Source organism: Caenorhabditis elegans, chromosome II (genome assembly GCF_000002985.6).
Source record: "Caenorhabditis elegans chromosome II".
NCBI lineage: Eukaryota > Metazoa > Nematoda > Chromadorea > Rhabditida > Rhabditidae > Caenorhabditis > Caenorhabditis elegans.
The window spans coordinates 11,197,443-11,220,674 of record NC_003280.10 but is presented as its reverse complement, the minus strand read 5'-3'; the positions used below and the strand labels follow the sequence as shown (position 1 = coordinate 11,220,674).

General features: G+C 42.4%; 1 protein-coding gene and 4 non-coding genes across 16 annotated transcripts; 2 read left to right on the top strand and 3 right to left on the bottom strand.

Moving 5' to 3' along the window:
- Positions 1-32: 32 nt before the first annotated feature.
- Positions 33-17,454, bottom strand: srap-1 (Apple domain-containing protein; the record flags this gene model as incomplete). 12 transcript variants are annotated; one of them, NM_001377863.1, is made up of 25 exons in its annotated part: positions 33-702; positions 751-913; positions 956-1,086; positions 1,134-1,217; positions 1,761-2,048; positions 2,181-2,225; positions 2,308-2,410; positions 2,462-2,575; positions 2,618-2,740; positions 2,789-8,529; positions 8,663-9,724; positions 9,772-10,260; positions 10,309-10,833; positions 10,887-11,028; positions 11,095-11,213; positions 11,312-11,548; positions 11,631-11,803; positions 11,867-11,945; positions 12,128-12,229; positions 12,954-13,025; positions 13,081-13,203; positions 13,584-13,673; positions 13,809-14,009; positions 16,727-16,903; positions 17,349-17,454. In NM_001377863.1, the coding sequence occupies 24 exons, from the start codon at positions 16,851-16,853 to the stop codon at positions 437-439; spliced, it is 10,599 nt and encodes a 3,532-aa protein (NP_001364584.1). The 12 variants fall into 12 exon arrangements, with proteins under 12 accessions (NP_001364584.1, NP_001367044.1, NP_001366628.1 ...); NM_001381592.1 differs by lacking the exon at positions 17,349-17,454 and having other exon boundaries at positions 437-702; positions 8,894-9,724; positions 16,727-16,853; NM_001381594.1 differs by lacking the exon at positions 17,349-17,454 and having other exon boundaries at positions 437-702; positions 12,143-12,229; positions 16,727-16,853.
- On the bottom strand, positions 14,877-15,080 carry F37H8.9. Its single transcript, NR_051670.1, has one exon. It is a non-coding gene; the product is annotated as an Unclassified non-coding RNA F37H8.9 (non-coding RNA).
- On the top strand, positions 14,938-15,070 carry F37H8.10. The gene has a single exon (NR_051671.1). It is a non-coding gene; the product is annotated as an Unclassified non-coding RNA F37H8.10 (non-coding RNA).
- Positions 17,455-20,003: 2,549 nt separating the features above from the next.
- Positions 20,004-20,115, bottom strand: F37H8.8. The gene has a single exon (NR_051669.2). It is a non-coding gene; the product is annotated as an Unclassified non-coding RNA F37H8.8 (non-coding RNA).
- Positions 20,116-21,461: 1,346 nt separating this feature from the next.
- F37H8.11 lies at positions 21,462-21,671 on the top strand. The gene has a single exon (NR_051668.1). It is a non-coding gene; the product is annotated as an Unclassified non-coding RNA F37H8.11 (non-coding RNA).
- Positions 21,672-23,232: the final 1,561 nt, after the last annotated feature.

The following is a 23,232-nucleotide window of genomic DNA, read 5'->3' as shown; positions in this document are numbered from 1 at the left end:
GTTTTAAAAACGTATTCAAATAAATAAAGAAATTACAAAGAAAATCATTCATTTCGAAGAAGCAAATATACAATCTCTGAATGCATGCGAAAAAAGTGAACAAGAAAAAAAGAAACCAGCTGAGAAGAAGTGATCATCGGAGAAAACAAAGGCAACGTTCATGGACACCGGTAGACATGGGCCACGGGAAGATGGGTTAATTATAAATATTACGGGGGCATACTAGCGAAATTCTACACGTTTCAGCAGGAAAAACGGCAGGGTTTACATAAGGAAAAAGTTAATTTTTAAAGAACAAACATTATGAGCAATTGGAGCGGAATATTAAAAGATATGGAGTTACACTAATAAGGATAACATTATGATTTAGAGATTACAAAGTATTAAAAAGACCTGAATTTCAAAGTTTGGAATAAAAAGATAAAAGATTAACTAGTTAGTTACCAGAGCACTTTACGCATTCAATGCTAACTGGCAATAGAGAGTCGTGGATTTGTGTGGCAACTTCTTGAGGACACGTCTCTTCTGTCACCGGCTCGCGCGTCATTGAGCAAATCTTCGTGTTATTCTCGTACTTTGCCATTGTGCATTTCATGTCCGCACACAATTTGGCGCATTCTTGTACATTGTCCGCCTGCTCATGCACCTTCATCGTCGGCATCGTTCGAGTCGGCGTCACCGGACGGATGTTGTACGTACAGGCTGGAACATTTGAGTTGAATTGGCTGGGAGCAGAAGCAAGAAACCTACATGTGCATCGGATGCAAGACACCACGAACGGATGAAGAGCAGCGTGTTGTGGAACGAAGTCGGCAAGGTTTCCGCAGACAACGTCATCAGAGGTCAGGAGGCAAACTCCTTGGGCGATGGTTCCAGATGGTGATGGAATGAAACCGGCAGTTTTACAGTTCTTCTGTAATAAGATAGTATGTTAATTTCTAGTAGCATCCATTACCATTTCGAAGCACTTGCGAGCACAATCAGCTGGGGAAGAAGCAGGAACATCATTTGTAATATTTAATTTCGGGAGACTGGCAACAGGAATCACTTGGAACTCAACTCTTCCATCGCATTTGGAACTCAATCCTGCAACTCATATCTTTGTATTGATCTTATAACTTATCAATGCATACCTTGATGAAGTGGGATGTTGTCCGAGCTTGACGATGGCTCATCAACTGAGAACGATGTGATGTCATGTGTTTTCTTCTCATCAGCTAAAAAATATGTTTGGTTAGGAAAGAACTATTTGAGTGCAACTACACTAGTCATACTCACGCGGTAAGTAGATCGATTAGGAAAGTATGAGACATTTTTTTGAAAAAAACATACTATAGATCTAGATGTTGAATGTTCAAGATTGATTAATTAGAAAGGTTTATCAATGTGGTTGAGCTATTGAATGAAGAAAGTAAAGCTATAAAAACTTGCAACTATTAAAAAGTTTTAAGATAATTTCTGACAATTTTAGAACGACGGAAATAATTTTTAATGATTCACTTAATGGTGGTACCCCCTTCTTTTAGGGATTCTTTAGAGAAACGAGATTAACATTGAATTGAGTTGGGTTCACACAAAATAGTAGTAAAGTGCAGAATTGGACGGGTTGGTGTTTGAGTTTTAAGGGTTGGGGTTTTAGGTTTTAGATTTTAGGTCTGTGTTGAGTTGTGTTCATTTTTAGATTTGAGGTTTAATGGTTTTTGGATTTAGGTTTATCTCACAATTACGTCACTCATTCGGTTCACGACTATATCACATACCACACGTCACACAGTCAATCGCGACAACTTGGTTGATTTTGGTGAACGTCCACGAGGTTGTTGGTGTCACATCAGTACAGTTAGTGTCGAGATGGGCGGTTTTTTGATCCGCATAGTGCATCAGACAAACGGGACGCGGGAATCTGGTGAATGCGGCACGAACACACGATGTCTCAAAACACATACGAGCACAATGCTCCAGCGAGAATGCCACAGCGTCGCGCTCGAAGTGCTGACTCAGGTCGACCATCTCGGAGGCGACGAATCGAACTCTTCCGGTAGTGCATTCTTCAAAATATTAGAGACGGTACAGAGAACGTGGTTACACTATTGAATTATATATTGATGTGTTATTTCTATTAGAACATAAGTGATAAGGAGGTAACATAAGGAAGTAAATGTTAAAATACGCGGACATACCATGTTTATTCTCAATTGCTTGAGGGAGTAGTCGTTGAATTGGACCTAGAATTAATGTGAATTTGGGTTAGTTTATTGGTTGTGGATTGGTTTCGAATTGGTTGATTTTGTGTTTTCGTCTTCTTACCAAGCTTCCTATTAATCATATCCTGAGCAGCTTGAGATGTCGGTTTGCGTGGTCTTCCGAGAACAAAGTCTAGCCCTCCTGCTGCCAAGGCATCGATGAGATCCTAAATTTAAGAGTTTGTTGTGAACTTTATAGTTCTCTTGATGCCACTAACCTTGACAAGTTGAACTGGTGGCTCTGTTGTAGCTCCCGCTGCTTCTGTCGTAGTTGTCGTTGGCGCGGACGTTGAGCTGATCTTCTTCGAAACATTATCCTCATAATCATCACTCTGAAACAGATAAGTTTGGAGTTTTAACTTTCCAAGGCTCACCTTGGTTCCATCATCCTCTTCTTCCTCTTCCTCCTCGTCAGGATTCTTTGGCTTTGGCTCTGATGATGGCACGAATCCAACATTGTTTGGAAGATCTTCCCTATGAGTGTCTGGGACCAAACTCTGAAATAAATTATGTTAAGTTTGATACAATTCAGGTGAGCAATCTACCTTATTAAACATGGTCTCGTCAATACCCGTCAAGAATTCATGAGTGTCTGGTGAGTCCTCCTCGTCTTCCTCACTACCCGAAGTTTTCGATGTAACAAATGCTGGTGCCTCAGTTGTGGATGACTCTTCATCCTTCGATTCGGCAGCAGTAACTCCGCTTCCTTCGTCCGTGGTTGATTGAGATGATTCTGTTGTGGATGTTTCTGAGTCATTTGGAGCAACTGTTGACTCTCCGCTTCCGTCTGAGGATTCAGATACAGTTGTGGATTGAGAAGTGGCTTCCGTTGTCACTGAGTCTTCATCCTTTGATTCCGCAGCAGTAATACCGCTTCCTTCCTCCAATTGTGCTACTGTAGATGTGACTAGATTCTCATCAGTAGTGGTCACTTCCTCTCCGCTGCTTTCGATCACCGACGTTGCCTCTGAAGAGGTTTGCTCTTCTGATGCAACTGTGGCTGAATCAATAATTGCTGAAGAACTCTGAACCTCTCCAGCCGAAGTGCTTGTTGACTCATCCGCAGCAACTGATGTGGTTTCATCTGTGATTGCGGAGGTGGTTGATACAGAAGCTTCAGTTGTAGAATCAGTTGGTGCACCAGTAACGAATGCAGGCGCATCATCCTCTTCACCAGACGCTTCGTGATGTTCTTCAGTAGTTTCCTTATTGACGGTGGTAGTTGTCTCTTCACTTCCAATCGATGACTCCGTACTACTGACTTGTTCATCTTCAACATGAGCTGTCTCACCAGAATCTTTCGCGTCGGCAGTTTCAGTGAGGTTTACGCCGTCCTTTGCGGCAAGTTTAGCAAGATCAGCGGCGAATTGCTTACCAAGTTCCTTAGCCATCTTGATGTTCTCATCCTCTTCTCCAGTGGATGTCACATTTTCAGCCGATTCTGTAGTAGATGTGCCAGCAGGATTAGCTGTTACAAATGCTGGCATATTATCTTCATCTTCCTTCCCGGCATCATCATCTTTTCCGGTTTGATGTTCTCCAATAATTTTTTTCTCGGCAGCTTCTTCCGAAGAAGTCTTTGACATGACATTTTCAATGGTTGAAGACACGGAAGGCTTAGGTGTAATGACCGGAATACTTGGATCGTGAGTTGTGGTAGACGACGACTCCTCAGATGATGGTATTTCAATTTCAGAACCAGTCACAAAGGCTGGCGCCTCAGTGGTCGAATTCTCGCCTTCAGGCACGGCAGAGGTGGTAGTCTCTTCTCCTGATCCTTCAGTCACGGCAGAGGTGGTAGTTTCTTCTCCTGATCCTTCAGTCACGGCAGAAGTGGTGGTCTCTTCCGATGAGGCTTCGGTGGCAGCTGCGGTGGTGGTCTCTTCACCGGAAGCTTCAGTTACTTGATCATCCTTTGAGAGCTCAGTTGGGATAGATGTCGAAGATGATGCTGGTTCCTCACCGGAAGATTCGACAACTGCGACGACAGTGGTCTCTTCTCCTGATCCTTCAGTCACAGCAGAGGTGGTAGTCTCTTCCGAGGCTTCGGTGGCAGCAGCGGTGGTGGTCTCTTCACCGGAAGCTTCAGTTACTTGATCATCCTTTGAGAGCTCTGTTGGGATAGATGTCGAAGATGATGCTGGTTGCTCTCCGGATGATTCGACAACTGCAACGACAGTGGTGTCTTCTCCTGATCCTTCAGTCACAGCAGAGGTGGTAGTCTCTTCCGAGGCTTCGGTGGCAGCAGCGGTGGTGGTCTCTTCACCGGAAGCTTCAGTTACTTGATCATCCTTTGAGAGCTCAGTTGGGATAGATGTCGAAGATGATGCTGGTTCCTCACCGGAAGATTCGACAACTGCGACGACAGTGGTCTCTTCTCCTGATCCTTCAGTCACAGCAGAGGTGGTAGTTTCTTCCGAGGCTTCGGTGGCAGCAGCGGTGGTGGTCTCTTCACCGGAAGCTTCAGTTACTTGATCATCCTTTGAGAGCTCTGTTGGGATAGATGTCGAAGATGATGCTGGTTCCTCATCGGAAGATTCGACAACTGCGACGACAGTGGTCTCTTCTCCTGATCCTTCAGTCACGGCAGAGGTGGTAGTCTCTTCCGACGAGGCATCCGTGGCCGCAGCGGTGGTGGTCTCTTCACCTGAAGCTTCAGTAACTTTATCATCTTTTGAGAGCTCAGTTGGGATAGATGTCGAAGATGATGCTGGTTCCTCACCGGAAGATTCGACAACTGCGACGACAGTGGTCTCTTCTCCTGATCCTTCAGTCACAGCAGAGGTGGTAGTCTCTTCCGAGGCTTCGGTGGCAGCAGCGGTGGTGGTCTCTTCACCGGAAGCTTCAGTTACTTGATCATCCTTTGAGAGCTCAGTTGGGATAGATGTCGAAGATGATGCTGGTTCCTCATCGGAAGATTCGACAACTGCGACGACAGTGGTCTCTTCTCCTGATCCTTCAGTCACGGCAGAGGTGGTAGTCTCTTCCGACGAGGCATCCGTGGCCGCAGCGGTGGTGGTCTCTTCACCTGAAGCTTCAGTAACTTTATCATCTTTTGAGAGCTCAGTTGGGATAGATGTCGAAGATGATGCTGGTTCCTCACCGGAAGATTCGACAACTGCGACGACAGTGGTCTCTTCTCCTGATCCTTCAGTCACAGCAGAGGTGGTAGTCTCTTCCGAGGCTTCGGTGGCAGCAGCGGTGGTGGTCTCTTCACCGGAAGCTTCAGTTACTTGATCATCCTTTGAGAGCTCAGTTGGGATAGATGTCGAAGATGATGCTGGTTGCTCTCCGGATGATTCGACAACTGCGACGACAGTGGTGTCTTCTCCTGATCCTTCAGTCACAGCAGAGGTGGTAGTCTCTTCCGAGGCTTCGGTGGCAGCAGCGGTGGTGGTCTCTTCACCGGAAGCTTCAGTTACTTGATCATCCTTTGAGAGCTCAGTTGGGATAGATGTCGAAGATGATGCTGGTTGCTCTCCGGATGATTCGACAACTGCAACGACAGTGGTGTCTTCTCCTGATCCTTCAGTCACAGCAGAGGTGGTAGTCTCTTCCGAGGCTTCGGTGGCAGCAGCGGTGGTGGTCTCTTCACCGGAAGCTTCAGTTACTTGATCATCCTTTGAGAGCTCAGTTGGGATAGATGTCGAAGATGATGCTGGTTCCTCACCGGAAGATTCGACAACTGCGACGACAGTGGTCTCTTCTCCTGATCCTTCAGTCACAGCAGAGGTGGTAGTCTCTTCCGAGGCTTCGGTGGCAGCAGCGGTGGTGGTCTCTTCACCGGAAGCTTCAGTTACTTGATCATCCTTTGAGAGCTCAGTTGGGATAGATGTCGAAGATGATGCTGGTTGCTCTCCGGATAATTCGACAACTGCGACGACAGTGGTGTCTTCTCCTGATCCTTCAGTCACAGCAGAGGTGGTAGTCTCTTCCGAGGCTTCGGTGGCAGCAGCGGTGATGGTCTCTTCACCGGAAGCTTCAGTTACTTGATCATTCTTTGAGAGCTCAGTTGGGATAGATGTCGAAGATGATGCTGGTTCCTCACCGGAAGATTCGACAACTGCGACGACAGTGGTCTCTTCTCCTGATCCTTCAGTCACGGCAGAGGTAGTAGTCTCTTCTCCAGATGCTTCTGTCCCGGCAGGGGTGGTGGTCGCTTCCGACGAGGCTTCGGTCACGGCAGATGTAGTAGTCTCTTCTCCTGATCCTTCAGTCACGGCAGAGGTGGTAGTCTCTTCCGACGAGGCTTCCGTGGCAGCAGCGGTGGTGGTCTCTTCACCGGAAGCTTCAGTTACTTGATCATCTTTTGAGAGCTCCGTTGGGACGGATGTCGATGATGATGCTGGTTCCTCTCCGGAAGATTCAACAACTGCGACGACAGTGGTCTCTTCTCCTGATCCTTCAGTGACGGCAGAAGTGATGGTCTCTTCCGACGAGGCTTCAGTGGCAGCAGCGGTGGTAGTCTCTTCACCAGAAGCTTCAGTTACTTGATCATCCTTTGAGAGCTCAGTTGGGATAGATGTCGATGATGATGCTGGTTCCTCTCCGGATGATTCGACAACTGCGACGACAGTGGTCTGTTCTCCTGATCCTTCAGTCACGACAGAGGTGGTAGTCTCTTCCGACGAGGTTTCCGTGGCAGCAGCTGTGGTGGTCTCTTCACCTGAAGCTTCAGTTACTTGATCATCCTTCGAGAGCTCAGTTGGGATAGACATCGATGATAATGCTGGTTCCTCTCCGGATGATTCGACTGTTGTGGGGACAGTGATCTCTTCTCCAGATCCTTCAGTTACAGCAGAGGTGGTAGTCTCTTCTCCAGATCCTTCAGTGACGGCAGAAGTGATGGTCTCTTCCGACGAGGCTTCAGTGGCGGCAGCGGTGGTAGTCTCTTCTCCTGATCCTTCAGTTACAGCAGAGGTGGTAGTCTCTTCTCCAGATCCTTCAGTGACGGCAGAAGTGATGGTCTCTTCCGACGAGGCTTCAGTGGCGGCAGCGGTGGTAGTCTCATCTCCAGATCCTTCACTCACGGCAGAGGTAGTAGTCTCTTCTCCTGATCCTTCAGTCACAGCAGAGGTGGTGGTCTCTTCGGATGAGGCTTCTGTGGCAGCAGCGGTGGTGGTCTCTTCACCGGAAGCTTCAGTTACTTGATCATCCTTCGAGAGCTCAGTTGGGATAGATGTCGATGATGATGCCGGTTCCTCTCCGGATGATTGAACAACTGCGACGACAGTGTTCTCTTCTCCTGATCCTTCAGTCACGGCAGAGGTAGTAGTCTCTTCTCCAGATGCTTCAGTCACGGCAGAGGTGGTGGTCTCTTCTCCTGATCCTTCAGTCACGACAGAGGTGGTAGTCTCTTCCGACGAGGTTTCCGTGGCAGCAGCGGTGGTGGTCTCTTCTCCAGATCCTTCAGTTACTTGATCATCATTCGAGAGCTCAGTTGGGATAGACGTCGATGATGATGCTGGTTCCTCTCCGGATGATTCAACAACTGCGACGACAGTGTTCTCTTCTCCTGATCCTTCAGTCACGGCAGAGGTAGTAGTCTCTTCTCCAGATGCTTCAGTCCCGGCAGGGGTGGTGGTCGCTTCCGACGAGGCTTCGGTGGCAGCAGGGGTGACAGTCTCTTCTCCAGATCCTTCAGTTACAGCAGCGGTGGTGGTCTCTTCACCGGAAGCTTCAGTTACTTGATCATCTTTCGAGAGCTCAGTTGGGATAGACGTCGATGATGATGCTGGTTCCTCTCCGGATGATTCAACAACTGCGACGACAGTGGTCTCTTCTCCAGATCCTTCAGTTACAGCAAGGGTGGTGGTCTCTTCCGACGAGGCTTCGGTGGCAGCTGCGGTGGTGGTCTCTTCACCGGAAGCTTCAGTTACTTGATCATCTTTTGAGAGCTCAGTCGGGATAGACGTCGATGATGATGCTGGTTCCTCTCCGGATGATTGAACAACTGCGACGACAGTAGTCTCTTCTCCAGACGCTTCAGTCACGGCAGAGATGGTAGTCTCTTCCGACGAGGTTTCCGTGGCAGCAGCAGTGGTGGTCTCTTCTCCAGATCCTTCAGTTACAGCAGCGGTGTTGGTCTCTTCACCGGAAGCTTCAGTTACTTGATTATCTTTTGAGAGCTCAGTTGGGATAGACGTCGATGATGATGCTGGTTCCTCTCCGGATGATTCAACAACTGCGACGACAGTGGTCTCTTCTCCTGATGCTTCAGTCACGGCAGGAGTGGTGGTCGCTTCCGACGAGGCTTCGGTGGCAGCTGCGGTGGTGGTCTCTTCACCTGAAGCTTCAGTTACTTGATCCTTCAGTCACGGCAGAGGTGGTACTCTCTTCTCCTGATGCTTCAGTCACGGCAGGGGTGGTGGTCTCTTCCGACGAGGCTTCGGTGGCAGCTGCGGTGGTGGTCTCTTCACCTGAAGCTTCAGTTACTTGATCATCTTTCGAGAGCTCAGTTGGGATAGACGTCGACGATGATGCTTGTTCCTCTCCGGATGATTCAACAACTGCGACGACAGTGGTCTCTTCTCCAGATTCTTCAGTCACGGCAGAGGTGGTAATCTCTTCTCCTGATGCTTCAGTCACGGCAGGAGTGGTGGTCGCTTCCAACGAGGCTTCGGTGGCAGCTGCGGTGGTGGTCTCTTCACCTGAAGCTTCAGTTACTTGATCATCTTTCGAGAGCTCAGTTGGGATAGACGTCGATGATATTGCTGGTTCCTCTCCGGATGATTCGACTGTTGTGTGGACAGTGATCTCTTCTCCAGATCCTTCAGTCACGGCAGAGGTGGTACTCTCTTCTCCTGATGCTTCAGTCACGGCAGGGGTGGTGGTCTCTTCCGACGAGGCTTCGGTGGCAGCTGCGGTGGTGGTCTCTTCACCTGAAGCTTCAGTTACTTGATCATCCTTTGAAAGCTCAGTTGGGACAGATGTCGATGATAATGCTGGTTCCTCTCCGGATGATTCGACTGTTGTGGGGACAGTGATCTCTTCTCCAGATCCTTCAGTCACGGCAGAGGTGGTACTCTCTTCTCCTGATGCTTCAGTCACGGCAGGGGTGGTGGTCTCTTCCGACGAGGCTTCGGTGGCAGCTGCGGTGGTGGTCTCTTCACCTGAAGCTTCAGTTACTTGATCATCCTTTGAAAGCTCCGTTGGGACAGATGTCGATGATAATGCTGGTTCCTCTCCGGATGATTCGACTGTTGTGGGGACAGTGGTCTCTTCTCCTGATCCTTCAGTCACAGCAGAGGTGGTGGTCTCTTCGGATGAGGCTTCTGTGGCAGCAGCGGTGGTAGTCTCTTCACCGGAAGCTTCTGTGACTTGATCGTCGTTTGAGAAGTCAGTGGGAGCAGTTATGGGCGTTGACGTTGGTTCTTCTCCGCTTGCTGTATCTGCACCGTGCTCACCAGATCCATCAGGAAGATTCGATTCAGTTACTTCTCCATCTGTGTTTTCAGCTGGTTTAGAATTCTTCAATGGAACTGAAAATTTAATGATTACATTGGGAAACGCAGTTTTACCCACTTACCACATGATAGACAATGAATCCAGACAGTTTTATCTGATCGGTCAATGTTCACCAGTCTTCCATTACCACAGAATGGCTTATCTTCGTAAGCAAGTGAGCATTGTTGGGTTGAAGGATCATATTTTGCAGCAGTACACCCATCTTGATAACACCGATGAGCGCAGATTTCCGCCGTTGGCACTTTAAGATTCAATTCAAATGGTGCAGTGAATTCTTTATTTCTTTCTTCTATTGGTTGAGATTGGAAGTGAACGATACATCCTTTTAGAAGACTATCATCATCAACTTCCTGACCAATAGTTTTCAAAGTTGCAGCCTCTTCTTTTGGAGAGGATGTTGTAGTTTTTTCTCCTTCGCTCAACGGCGTTTCAGTTTCTCCCCAAGGATTAGTTACTGCAGCTGGAGCTGATGTTGTAGTGATCTCATTGTCATCATTAGTCTTGCTGGGAACCTTTGGTAAATCTGCTGCTGCTGTTGATTTGATGGCATCTAAATTTTCAAAAATTAACTTGATTTGTTATTGAGTGGGAGACTTACAGCAGTTAACACAATGAATCCATGTTACTTCTTTAGCCATGTACTGCAGGAAGACATCTCCTCGTGCGCAGAAATGCTTTTCATCGTAGGAAAGACTACACGTGCTCCAGACGGGATCAAATCTGGCTCCAGAACAACCATCTTGATAACAACGTGTTGCACACATTTCGACGGAATCGACTTTGATCTCGGTTTCAAACTTTGCCGATAACTCTTTCGGTCGTTCTGTCAATGGTCTTGCCTGGAACTTGATGAGACATCCTCTCTGGAAATCATCACTGCCATCAGATTCTGATTGTTTCACAGTCGATGTGGCAACCGTTGTAGTTGTGGATTCTTGAGATGCGGAAGAGGTGAGTTCAGGTGCAGCTGTTGTGGATGTAATGTCAGCTTGCTTCTGAGTGGTAGTGACGGCTTCTGCAGATGTTGTTTCAGATGAAGCAACAGTTGTCGACTCTATTCCTTTCGGAGTTGCAGCGGTGGTACCAGTTCGAACTTCATCGAAGTCACTTGGTTTTACAGTATCTAAAGTTAAGTGTTAATACGTTACGCCAACAATTTGCAAAAAAGCTACTTACAGCAATTTACGCAATGTAACCACGTGGCCTCTTTAGCTTCATAATGAATGAATACATTTCCACGAGCACAAAACTGTGGATCGTCGTAGGAAAGCGTACAGGATCTGTCAGCTGGGTCGAATCGAGCGCCGGAGCACCCATCCTAAAATTTTCGAGTATGATTTCTGATTTCTAAATCAAACTTGTACAAAAATTCTGTATTACCCACCTGGTAACATCTTGTAGCACAAAGTTCAATCGAATCAACTGGCACGTTCAATTCAAACTTGGCCTTCAAGTTTTCAGGGCGATCCGATAATGGTCTAGCTTGGAATTTGATGACACAATCTGAAAGTTTTTGAGATGTAAAAGTATGTATTAAAAACTAATTCTATCAAAGTCCCAACACATATTTGAATCAAGCTCACTCCATTCCATGCACTCACGTTTTCTCTGCGTAGTCTTAACTCCTTCTTTATCCTTTGCCATTTCCACTTTGGTAGCGACAGCTGGCTCCTGATCATTAGATTCAGCTAGAGAGGTAGAACTCTCGGTGGCTGTGGTGGTACTAGGTTCTGCTGTGGTGGTTTCATCGGCTTTAGCTTGAGTCGTGACATGTTCTTCTTCTTGGAAGGATACGGTAGTCTTGGTAACATCAGCAGTCGGTGGAACCTTCTTGGAACCTAAATCAAAATCAGGTGCGAATGCTTCTCAAGTTCTGATAAAATAAAACAAAACTTCTATCAAACTAAAAATTATACTAACTGCAACGGAAACACTGCAGCACAACATCGTCGGCTCCTGTATAAGAGAACTTGTTTTCCGAATCCGTGCACTTTTCCCGTCTATCCCTGCCAAGTCGGCATTCGCCCGTGGAAGGCGAATATACAGCCACCGTGCAAAGTCCAACGAAACAGAAGCGAGCGCAAGCATTCGCACTGAAATGTCAAATGAGGGGGATGCTGAACATAAAGTTAACCAAGACAAAACTAGGATCTTACCTTTTGGCTGGTTTTATCGTATAATGGTCAAAGTTGGGCTGCGTTGAAATTTCCTCCACTTGGAAATTAATATAGCATGCTGCAACCAACCAAACATAAAAAATTGCAAAGTGAAAAATTAGGCTCAATTTAAAAAAATCAAAAGAAAATCATAACAAAAACCCATGCAGCAAGTCATCGTCATTCACCAGCCAAATATACTTTCTAGCTACTAAGATGGTCCTATAACTGAAAAAACTATAAAGCAGAAAGCGAATTCACCTGGATAGTAGTTACCTTTGCGGTTATGTTGAGCAGTTTGGACCGGAGCAATCTTAGTAGATGCAATTGGTTCTGGAGCGGAGGTACTGGTTGTTTCGGCACCTGTAAGTACTTGTTTTTCCACAAACTCCTTAATTTTTTAGAAGAAAGTAAAAAGGAAAAATTAGAAATTGTGAAAAAGTGCTGCATACAGTTTGCGTGAAGTGCATTCGAGTGAGTTAAGTTCTATGTGCACACCTTTCTCAAGACAATATGGGCACGTAATCTGCACCGGTATCATTGTTTTCTCCACAGTATCCACCATCCGATCTGAGGACTTCTCATCCTCACAGTGTTCCTGATCCACCAAGTCATCAGTTGCTACGGTAAATTGGCAGGTTTCCGTATCTGACTTGTACAATGCGAACTAAAATTTAGTGTCACTAATCTATTTCTAGTCATGTTACATACACCACAATGGTACGAGTAGCACTGAAGAGCACACTCCTCCGCGGATCCTACTGATGTCTGATTGATGAGCAGATCAACGGTCTCCCAGTCGATTTGACTACTTATCAAGAAGCGGAGATGTGTGTCGCACGGTCGTTGAGTTGTAGATCCCGACCAAGAAGTTTCTGTGGAAGCACCTATAATACCACAAAAAAGCCAAGCAAACACAACACAGAAAAACGGTAGGTCAGACGGCGGTGACCCTGTCCTTTTGAAACACATAAGTACATTTGTGTCAGTCACACCTAATTGTACTCTGATTGACAGCTAAATTGTCGAGCAGCTCTCGTACTAACCTCTCTACACACGCCTGTCTCCAAAAAAAAAATTAACTCACCGACGGCGGTCGTGGTGTCTTCGACGTGAAGGTCAACAATTGCCGTCGAGTGTCCACTTGGCGTTGTAGATTCTGAAGGGGAAGACAATAATTCAAGGAATTTATAAAAAATAATGTTTGTGGTTACCAAGTTTCGAGTCTATATTATGAGTAATATCTTCAACCAGAGGCTTCTCAATCAGCGTCTCTCCGCGATCGCCGACAGCTGTGATCGTTTGTTCGGTGAAGCTGGTGAATGGCGGTGCGGTTACTGGAAACATTTTTACGTGAGAAATTGAGTTTAAGCAGAATTTTACACTTAAAAGATTTGGAGATTAGCTTAGCAATATTTTAAAAACTTATAGACTCTGCAAACCTCCAGTTTCTCCGAAGTGGTCGCACAGAGTCTAACAATTTTATCTGTTTTATTTATCTGCTAAACAGTACATTTTACTGCTTGTTTTTGCTAGTTAGCCACGCAATTCCAACACAACACCTACTACGTTTTTATGGCGGCTTCATAAAAAAAAACAGTATTCAAAGGAATTCACGATGAGTGGTTGTTCAATCGGCCACTTAACGGGGTGGCAAAGACAGCAAAAATCAGAATGAGTCACGGATGATTTCATGAATTTTCAAATTTTTACTTACCAAAGTCACCGTTCGATGGACATCTCAGACAGTCGATTGTGACAGCTCCTCCGTTGTAGACGACGCTCTTGGCAGGAACAAGAGCTTGACCTGAAATAATTTCAATATTTGGTAAATCAACCGGTGATTGTTTAATTCCTAATCTAGATCGGGGGATTTTATAAAAGTATAAATTTTTTGTGCAAGTTGCACATTTTCCAAAAAAAATCCTAATTCAAATTTTACCTGTGCAATTATAGGCTGCAAAATAGAACAGGGAGCACGAGTCTGCCTTCGACTGATCGTATTTCAGTGAATAGCAAAACTGATTTCCAAAGCACGAATTGATACAGTCATGGATAGTTGCCGTCTTGATCTCAACGAAAATATATGGAGATCTATCTGCTTCTGTAGAGTTCACATAGACGTAGATGTTGTCCGCACATGCTGAAAATATAGAACAATTGTATGGTTAGAGGTTTAAGATTATAATGTGTTCAGAGAATAGTGATCTGAGAAAATTTTTGGAAGTTTTGGTAAGTGCAGTGTTAACCAATATTTTGCCAATTTTATCTTATCTTAATATCAGCTTTTGAAAATATTCTATAACCAATTCTCGAAATCGAAAAAAGATGGAGCGGTTGACATCTTGCTGGCGAATTTTTAAAATAAAGCTTCTAGTCGACAATCACTGTAGGAGCAAGTCCCATGCCTTCAAAAGTTATGTTTTGCACCACTTCATCATTTCCATGTTCTAATTTTCGAATTCTTTCTCGAACGGCCCAAAAAAATAAAGACCATGGCCAAATTCCTGGGCTGCCAAGTGAGCTTATTAGAGAATCCCATCGTATTTCACGATATTCTAGTCCCAATTCTTCCTTTTCTTCTATGTATTACCTTCCCCAGGTACCCCTTCATCTCACGCGTTTCGTCGTGTTTCTATGTCTTTGTCTTTCGATTCTCTCAATGCCGAACCAATTTAGGGATTATGCTAAACTACTACCACATACCCAAACATACTCCCACCTACTCTTACAAACAACCTCGACACGAATAATGCTTATCTGATATGTTTGTGTCGGTATGTGTGTGCGTGTGTATCTATTTGCAAGCCATTTATCAAAAATTCACTTTTTTTCGTCAAATTTCGCCTTGTAAAATGAAAAAGATGGCATTGAGACGTGCCCGCGCGCGCCGCGGGGACACACGGAAAGGGACAACAAAACGAACTGATAATGATCTCACTGAATGGCGCGGTTTACAGGCAATTTTTAGAAAAATCTTTAAAAATTAGATTAAAAATTAACTGTATTTACATTTCCCGCCGCGATTTTTTCATTCTTGCCTGAACCTCAAAAAAATCCGACCCCGCTGATTGTTGCGTATCGCGTCGGAATTCCGACCTTCACCGTCTATGGAAGAGGTGATGCGCGGATAAATGAGGCGTGGGGTGGTGTGGGCGCATCGGGACAAAGGAACTATACTTGTGATCTGGCACAATTTTTTGGAGATTTGAATTGGTGAACGAAATATGTAGAAAAAAACTCGTTGAGTAGTGGTGACATGACACAGAAATCATTATTTGGTTACTGATTTTAAAAGGGAATCTGGGAAATGGTTCAGCGTCGTGGATTGGGCGTCGAAAGTGATTTCCGGGAAAACTAAGAATTCTCTTCTTTGAACCTTTGAACAGGAAATTTTTTGAATGAATACTCAATTTTCCCTGAAAGCTGGAAAAATCTTGAAATAATTTATAAAGGCAGGTTCCAGCTGTCTAATTGTGTTTCCAGCCGTCTAATTCCCGTCCATTTACTCAATAACTTTTGCAAACTAAAATGGGTATGAGTCAGACAACCTAGATTTTTTATTACTTTATGAGTTTGCAAGCACTAATTATAAAGATTTGGACGACTGATTCTGATCATTGGAATTTCAATTCATTTCAATTCCCCACGAAGAGCAGATATTTGCATCTACCTATAGTTTTTTAAACCAATTTCCGCCCGGAAATGATGGTTCGACCTTGTCTGTGCTATAGTGTGACCATAAGAAGTAATAGCAGAAAACCTTGAATTCAGTAACCCCACTTGTATTCTGCTAATAAATTGCCGCATTTTTTTCTCGGCTAAAGATGAAAGTTGTTTTTTGGCGGGTGGTTCATTTTGTTTCTTAACTGCTTCATGCCTGTGATAACAAAGAAACGGATAGGTGGCCAGGGAAAAATGGAAAGATGAGTCAGTCATTGAATTTTAGATGACGTTGATGAAATTTAATTCGGGGAATTGGTTAGCAGACAAAAGCGAAGGTTCTCGGAATTTACAAGAGGAATCTTTGCAAGTTTTTAAGGTCGAAGTTCAAATGGGAATAGGCTTAGGTTTAGGCCTAGGATAAGCCTTAGGCTTAGGTTCAGGCCTAGGATTAGCCTTAGGCTTAGGTTTAGGCCTAGGATTAGCCTTAGGCTTAGGCTTCGACTTGCTCTAGAATTGGTTCAAACATAGGCTCAAGCTCAAGCTGAAACTACGGCGTAGATTTCTGATTTGGCCTGTCTTTAAAAAATTAATTGGCTGAGAAAACCCTGATTCTCTTCAATTTTGCTTCCAAATCTCAGTTCGAAATGCCAGTTTGCAAAACTGATCTTTGGCTCATTTACATAAACTTATTATTTTACTGTAGTCTCCTGACTATTTTATCTTGTCTGAATAATCTTGACTCGGTTCCCCTCAAAACAAAATGTGTAACAATAACAAAAGAATCTAGATTAGATATTTTTTACTATTGTTCTAAATTTTCTGAAATTAATGATGACAAGTTTTTGGCACTTGGGTTTCCCCTTTTGCAAGTCTTTTCCAAAAAAGAAAACTCATTTTTCGTAACAATTGTTTGTCAATAAGTTGAAGAAGTCTTTTTTTTCGACCACCATACTTGTCATACTCGATCATAAAACATAGTGTACAGATTCGAGAGATCATATAGAGACGGACATTGGAATTTTTAGAGACACAATACGGAAAAAAGACGGCCTCCCAGTTAGCAGCAGTCAGGGTCTCTCAATTTCCGAATTTCTGAGTGAACGATAAATGGTGATTGATAGGTATATTTGTTGAAGTTAGTTAGATAATTGTGTGTAAGTGTGTGTTGTGATGAAAAGATGTGTGGGAACTTACTTATCGTTTGTGGCAAATTCAATGGTTTTGCATTAACACTTGACGACGCAAGAAGAGTGAGTAATGGGATGAATATTAGAAATTGTGAAGTTTGGCTCGAGGAGTTGTGCCACCACCTCGGCTTCATGTTTTAAGAGGAAACTTGGGGGTAGTGCTTCTTGTGACTTCCTCTAGAACCTGGAAAAGTAGATTTTAGTCTCAAAAATACGGTTTTGAAAATTTGTGAATAAGAAAAATTAAAAAAAGATTTCGCTCAGTGAAACGAAATAAAAAATTTTCAAACTTTAATTTTTTAACAAGGTGTTATACTGGAAATCAAGATTTTTAAAAGTAAGACTATTATTAATGAACAAAAAAAATGTCTACCCGCCTACTGCCGAGGTGCAGGCTAGGCAGGCAGGCACCTAACTAAAGAAAAAAATTTGCCGGCCTACGAAAAAAGTCTTAGAAAACCGTTCCTTAACCATAGAAGATCCTAAATGTTTCCCGAACCCATGAAAAATTAATGTTCACCGTGTTTCAAGAATTTCCCCCCAAAATTCCACAAAACTGTGTCTCTCTAGTTGTCTAATTCTAAAACATCATCTTTTCGCCCTTGGCAAGTACATCTTACAATACCTACCTTTTTAGTGTCTTTGGCCCAAATTATCGTGATCCACGCCAGACGTCCCCGCAAATATTCGATTCGTGGAGGAGCGGCGCACGCACTCCCTTTGTTGAGTGCAAAACTGTAAGAATTAAAGATTTGTTCGACATTCTAGAGAGGCGGGCACAATTTCTAGATGATCACATAGTGGTCTTGTAGTAAAAGTTCGGAAACGGTAGAAAAATAACAAAGAGAGGAATCCTGTTGTGAAAAAATGTTAGAAAAAATATAAACGGGCAGCACGAATAGAAAAAAATCGAAAAAAGAACTTGATTGTTGGCAAAGATAAGAGATGCCATTTCAGACGTCCACCACCAAAAAAGTATTGGTCAATTGTGTGAAATTGAAAACTAACTCAAGAGAAGGAAGTATAGAGACCCGCCTGCGGAAAACAAAATGTTGCGAGAAATCTAAAAAAAAAAGTCAAGAAGGTCAAGAATATATGAGGTGTGGGGTGTGCGCGGGAAAAGGAGGAGGAGGTGGTGGTGGTGATAAAACCGGTTTGAAAAAAGTTTTTTTAGTACGAAAATTGAAAACAGTGATAGCTTATCCGTTTATGTAGGTTTTCTCGGGATTCTACTAAATGGCACATGCATTTTTAAGTATATGAAAAGTAAAGGTTTCCGATCATGATAAACACTCCGTGACTCAATGTGCACATCGTGAGTAGTTGCTTACGAGTAGGTAGGTACGTGAGCAGGTAGGTAGGTCAGCCTTAAATCACTTAGAAGGCAGTGCTTATTTAGAAAGTTACTCTTGCCGAGTCTGGAATTAATTTGCTCAGTGAGCTGCTCATGCCCAATTGCCAAAAAGTTACCATACTCTGCGCATTTTTTTTCTAAAATTGAGCAAATCATAATACCTATCCTGGAGTACCAAACATTGTGCGCGAAAATTGTTTCAAATTTTAAAAATTGATTGCTTGAAAATATGATAAATGAAGCACTCTACCTTGTTAGCTGTGAGCTCAATGAAAATATTTAAAATCTGACTTTTTTCAAATGTTCCATGCAGTGTAGCACATGCGAAAAAATTCCGAAATTCTCAAAAAAGGTCGCCTAAAACATGGAATTTTCATTTTCAGTAGGAAAAATTGTCCTCAAAAAATACTAACCAGCCATTACTGTCTGTAATTGTTTGTATAAATTTCAACCCAACACAACAAATAATTACCTAGCAACTGGTCTTATATAAATGTTTCAAAACGAAAAAAAGAGGGTCAAAAATGATCTGGACACCCATATAGGGTCTCCTCCTACACCATGATGTCCGAACCTAATTCTACTAATCGGACACCGGGAGCGGGAGGACACGAGGCCACACGCTAAATGGTGTGAATCGGTGGAGGCAACAGCACACACACCCAGAACACTGAAAGGATTACTGTAGAAAAAAGTTCAGTTTTCGAAAGTTTACGGGGTTCAGAAAGGGGAAGTGGATGCCAAAAAGCAAAAACTAAAACGAAAGGAGAAAAAGCCAACCGATGATGGACGGATGAACATCGCCGACTGTGTCAGAATGAATGACGACAGGTAGGTAGGAAACGAAAGGGGAGTTTTTTGGTTTGGTTTCGTAACCGAAATTCCACTAAATGACTGGTAAGAAAATCGGACGAACAAGGAAATTGAGAGGTAACGGTGGGAGGAGGAGGGTCTGGAATTCCAAAATTGTATTTGATGAACTTTTGTAATCTAGATTTTTCGGTGGGTTGACTCAATAAGCAGACAACTCAAATTGGGTCATTGACTATAAAATCTTTTTGAGAAAATTCAAGTGATCTTCAGGTTTTTAAGATTTTGAAGTGATTGAACCTATTGGAAGATCGAGGAAATTTCAAAATAGTAGTTTTACGTATAAGCTTCACCACTGAAACCAAATGTAAAAGTAATTTAGAACGCCTACCTATAGGTACCTATAAAATCCAATGATCTTGACCTGAAGATGACCTACGCCTTAGTTGTCATGCATTTTTTTAGTACAGCATCAACTACTTTAGTTGGAAAAGTTATATCTCAGTCCATTTCAGAGATATCAATCAATTGCCAACTACAAAACGATAGAACAGGATTTAAAAAATATTTTGTTAGTTGGCAATTTTTGTAAAGGACAAACTGTAACTGAGATATAAGCTGCTAAAACTAAACATTGGGAGCAGTACTAAAGTAGGAATACAGCATTGTAAATTGGTGAATTTTTAAGTTTATAGTTTGAGTTACATCTCATTAAATTGACACAAATATCGTGCAGCAGACTTAGTTCCTACGGATAATATGAAGTTTGAAGAATGTTTAGATAACGTTTTTTTTTCAATGGGGTTTTCCTGGTTTCTCAAAAAATTAAATATAATCTTATCAGCATTTTTTTCAAAAATTGCCCAAATTCTTCTTACAATATTTCCAGTGTTAGCCACCGTGACGTGAACAGTAAGAAGCATGGAAAAGAAGACCAAAAGTAGACAACACAATACCCCAAAGGGGGTTGCCTTTATTACAATAACTTTGAAAAGAGAAACAGTTTTTGATAAACCCACTTGTTTTACACTTTACGGTTCCCTCCTCCGACTTCAACCAAGTACCTATCTCACGAATAAAAACTAGAAATCAAGATGATTGTTTCAAAAAAAAGGAACAAAAAGCGACCTGGGGGTCGTCATCATCGAACGGAGAAGTTCCGCGCCTCTGCAAAACGACGGTGATGGCAGATCAGATCATCTCCGAAGCTTCGAGAGAGAGAAAAAGAGAAAAGATGGTGCCAGGCGGCAGGTGCGTGCGGGATTGCGCGGGGTGGCAAATTGAAGAGAGAGGGAGAACGATTGAAAAAGCAGTAGCAAAAACTCGATTAGGAACAAGAAAAAGCAAAAAAAAATAGTGATGAGAGGGGTTCGGAGACAGCGTATCAGTGTCGATAGAATGCCACACAGTGATTTTGTTCGATTACAGAGAGAAAGAAAATAATGAACAAATAAGGGAGAAAATGTTGATGAAGAGAAAAAATGTAGGAACAAGGCAGAATGGAATCAAATACCTATCTATTACTGTCTAGTAAATTGTAGAGATTCCGAGATTTCCCAAGTCACATAGATATCTGCAAACTTGGTCATCAACGACTTGAAGTTATCGGGCATCCATTTTAAGGTGGTTTCTCAAGAGTTTGGCACAGCGGGCACGTTTTGTGCCTACATACCTAACTAGCTGCCTAGAGCCTATTTGCTGAATTCTGGCGCGAACTTCTTAAGAATTGTGTTCGGTGTTCGTAAAGTCTATATCTACGAATGTTTTAGATTTACGAAAAGGTCAAATTTGGTAGTGTAGGCACCCGGCAGGCATTTTTGTGCCTACTCTTAAAATATTCTAAAATTGAGTAAAAAGCTATCACCCAAGATTGGAAAACCTAACAGGTGCCAAACAGAAAATATGCCGAATATGAAATTTCCTTTACAAAAATTTTAGCATGAAAAATATTTAAAAAGAAATAATTTGAACAGTTCAAAATTTTTTATCTAGCTTGTTAAAAATTTTTAATATTATAGTTTACGCCTTAAAAAATTTTAATTCGTGGAGGATATTCTGAAAGTTCTGGAGTTTTTAAATTTGGGCTTTTAGAGGGATAAACATAAAAATTGAAATTTCTGATAGTGGAATTTAAATTTAATAAACTCCAAATAAATAAAGATTTCAAAATTAGAGATTTTTTGAACTTAAACAAAAATTCCAAATTTTCTAAATTTACCCCATTCGGATATTTTCAAGAAAACCGCTTCAAATACAAAGATCTAAAATATGTATAGTGATAGTCACTCAATGTCCGAAAGACTCTAGAGTCAACACAAACAGACACAATCGAATCCAGTCAGATCACGGTTGATCTCATCCTTTTGAATGTTCGTTCAACAGTGTCGGCTAGGAATCTCAATTCCGAATAAGCTTATAGACTTTGTGGTTGCGTCATCAAACCCATGTAAGCACTTTTTGAAAAGGTCGAAAATTGTCTGAAGCATGTAGGGGAAGTCAAGTCGAATTTTGATTGTTAATCCGTCGCCGCCATCTCGAAGTCTTCACTTGTACTATTATGTGTCACCATCACCCTACATGCCATTCGGTTTCGTTTCAAGTGGCAAAAGGAGGTGAAATTTCGAAAAAAATTGAAATGAATGAATGAATCAAAGGAGGACTAGGGGGGTCGGCTGCCAAAATGACACGAGAGGTTGAGTGTAGAAAGAAGAAGAAAGGCAACGACGAAATTAGCAGAAAGAACACAGGGGTAAAGGACTGTTGGGCAATAGTGGGGTGAAACTGAAGGGGGGTGAACTAGTGAAATTGGGTGTAGACGGTGGTTCATAACATCATTTAAATCATGTTACTATGTACTATCTTTTTGAAATCTCCCATATATCTGAAAGTCAGATTGTTTTAGGCTTTTCGATGAGAGAGTTTCTACTAAATCGAAAGTCAGATGGTGTTCGGTGAATTGAGTGGAGATCTCAGAAATTCGAAGCAACAGCGTTTAAGTAAGTCTTGTGAAAATAATATCAAAATGTGGAAAATTGAAATGTAAACAAATAATTTAAATGTTAGAAAGTTCTTAGTTTTTGAAAATTTTGCACAGGTTCAAAAACCTCGGTGAACATGTCAATAGAGATACCTACCGCCTGACAAGGGAAGTCTTTGAGGGGTCCGTAGATTTGGGGTTCTCATGTTAAAATTCCTACAGAAGAGTGTTAGTTATGATCTCTCCAAAAAATTTAGCTGCCCCGGTCAAGTTTCAGCAAAGTTATGACGTTTTGAAATTTCAGTTAAAAACACCATTGAAATCCACTGTCTTACCATGCAATCCACGCAAATCTCAGCTTGCGTGACCACCGAAAATGTGACACCCACCACATTGAGTTGAAAAATGTCCTCGGTGGCCGAGTTGGGAGTGCGCGCGTCTGATAAGATTTAAGCTTTGGTTCGATTCCTTCTATTTTTGAAATATTTTTGTAAGTTGAATAAAGTTGTAAAACAACTCATTCAAACATTTTTGCGCATTTTTAAAGTGATTTTATTCTTATTCGGGAACCTAGAATCATTGTCCGCACTTTTTGGAAATTTTTATTTTTTTCATTTTTGCTCAAAATTTCTTGATCAACTCCAAGCAAAAAAATCAAAAAATTTCATTTTTCTAAACAATTATGAAATTGCTATGTTGTTGTTCAGAAATGTATGAAACGTACATTACACAAGTTTTAACTCTCTATTCGCAAGTAAACCGTCGAAATGATCTACATCTCACGAACTTTGTGCAAAATATTTAACCAACTTTGAAGTTGCATAACTTCGTTGAGATAAATTATTTTGAAAAATGATCAACTAACAAAATGTTTGTTGAATAACAGTGAACAAAGTTTTAGTTATAAACTTTTTGATACCTTCCAGCCACCAAGAAGTTGAGCACCGTTTGCCATTTACACAGTGTTAATAGAAACATTGGCCTTTGGCCAACGGTGACACTACTTTTTTGGCTGAAGGTATCAAAAAGTTTATAACTAAAACTTTGTTCACTGTTATTCAACAAACATTTTGTTAGTTGATCATTTTTCAAAATAATTTATCTCAACGAAGTTATGCAACTTCAAAGTTGGTTAAATATTTTGCACAAAGTTCGTGAGATGTAGATCATTTCGACGGTTTACTTGCGAATAGAGAGTTAAAACTTGTGTAATGTACGTTTCATACATTTCTGAACAACAACATAGCAATTTCATAATTGTTTAGAAAAATGAAATTTTTTGATTTTTTTGCTTGGAGTTGATCAAGAAATTTTGAGCAAAAATGAAAAAAATAAACATTTCCAAAAAGTGCGGACAATGATTCTAGGTTCC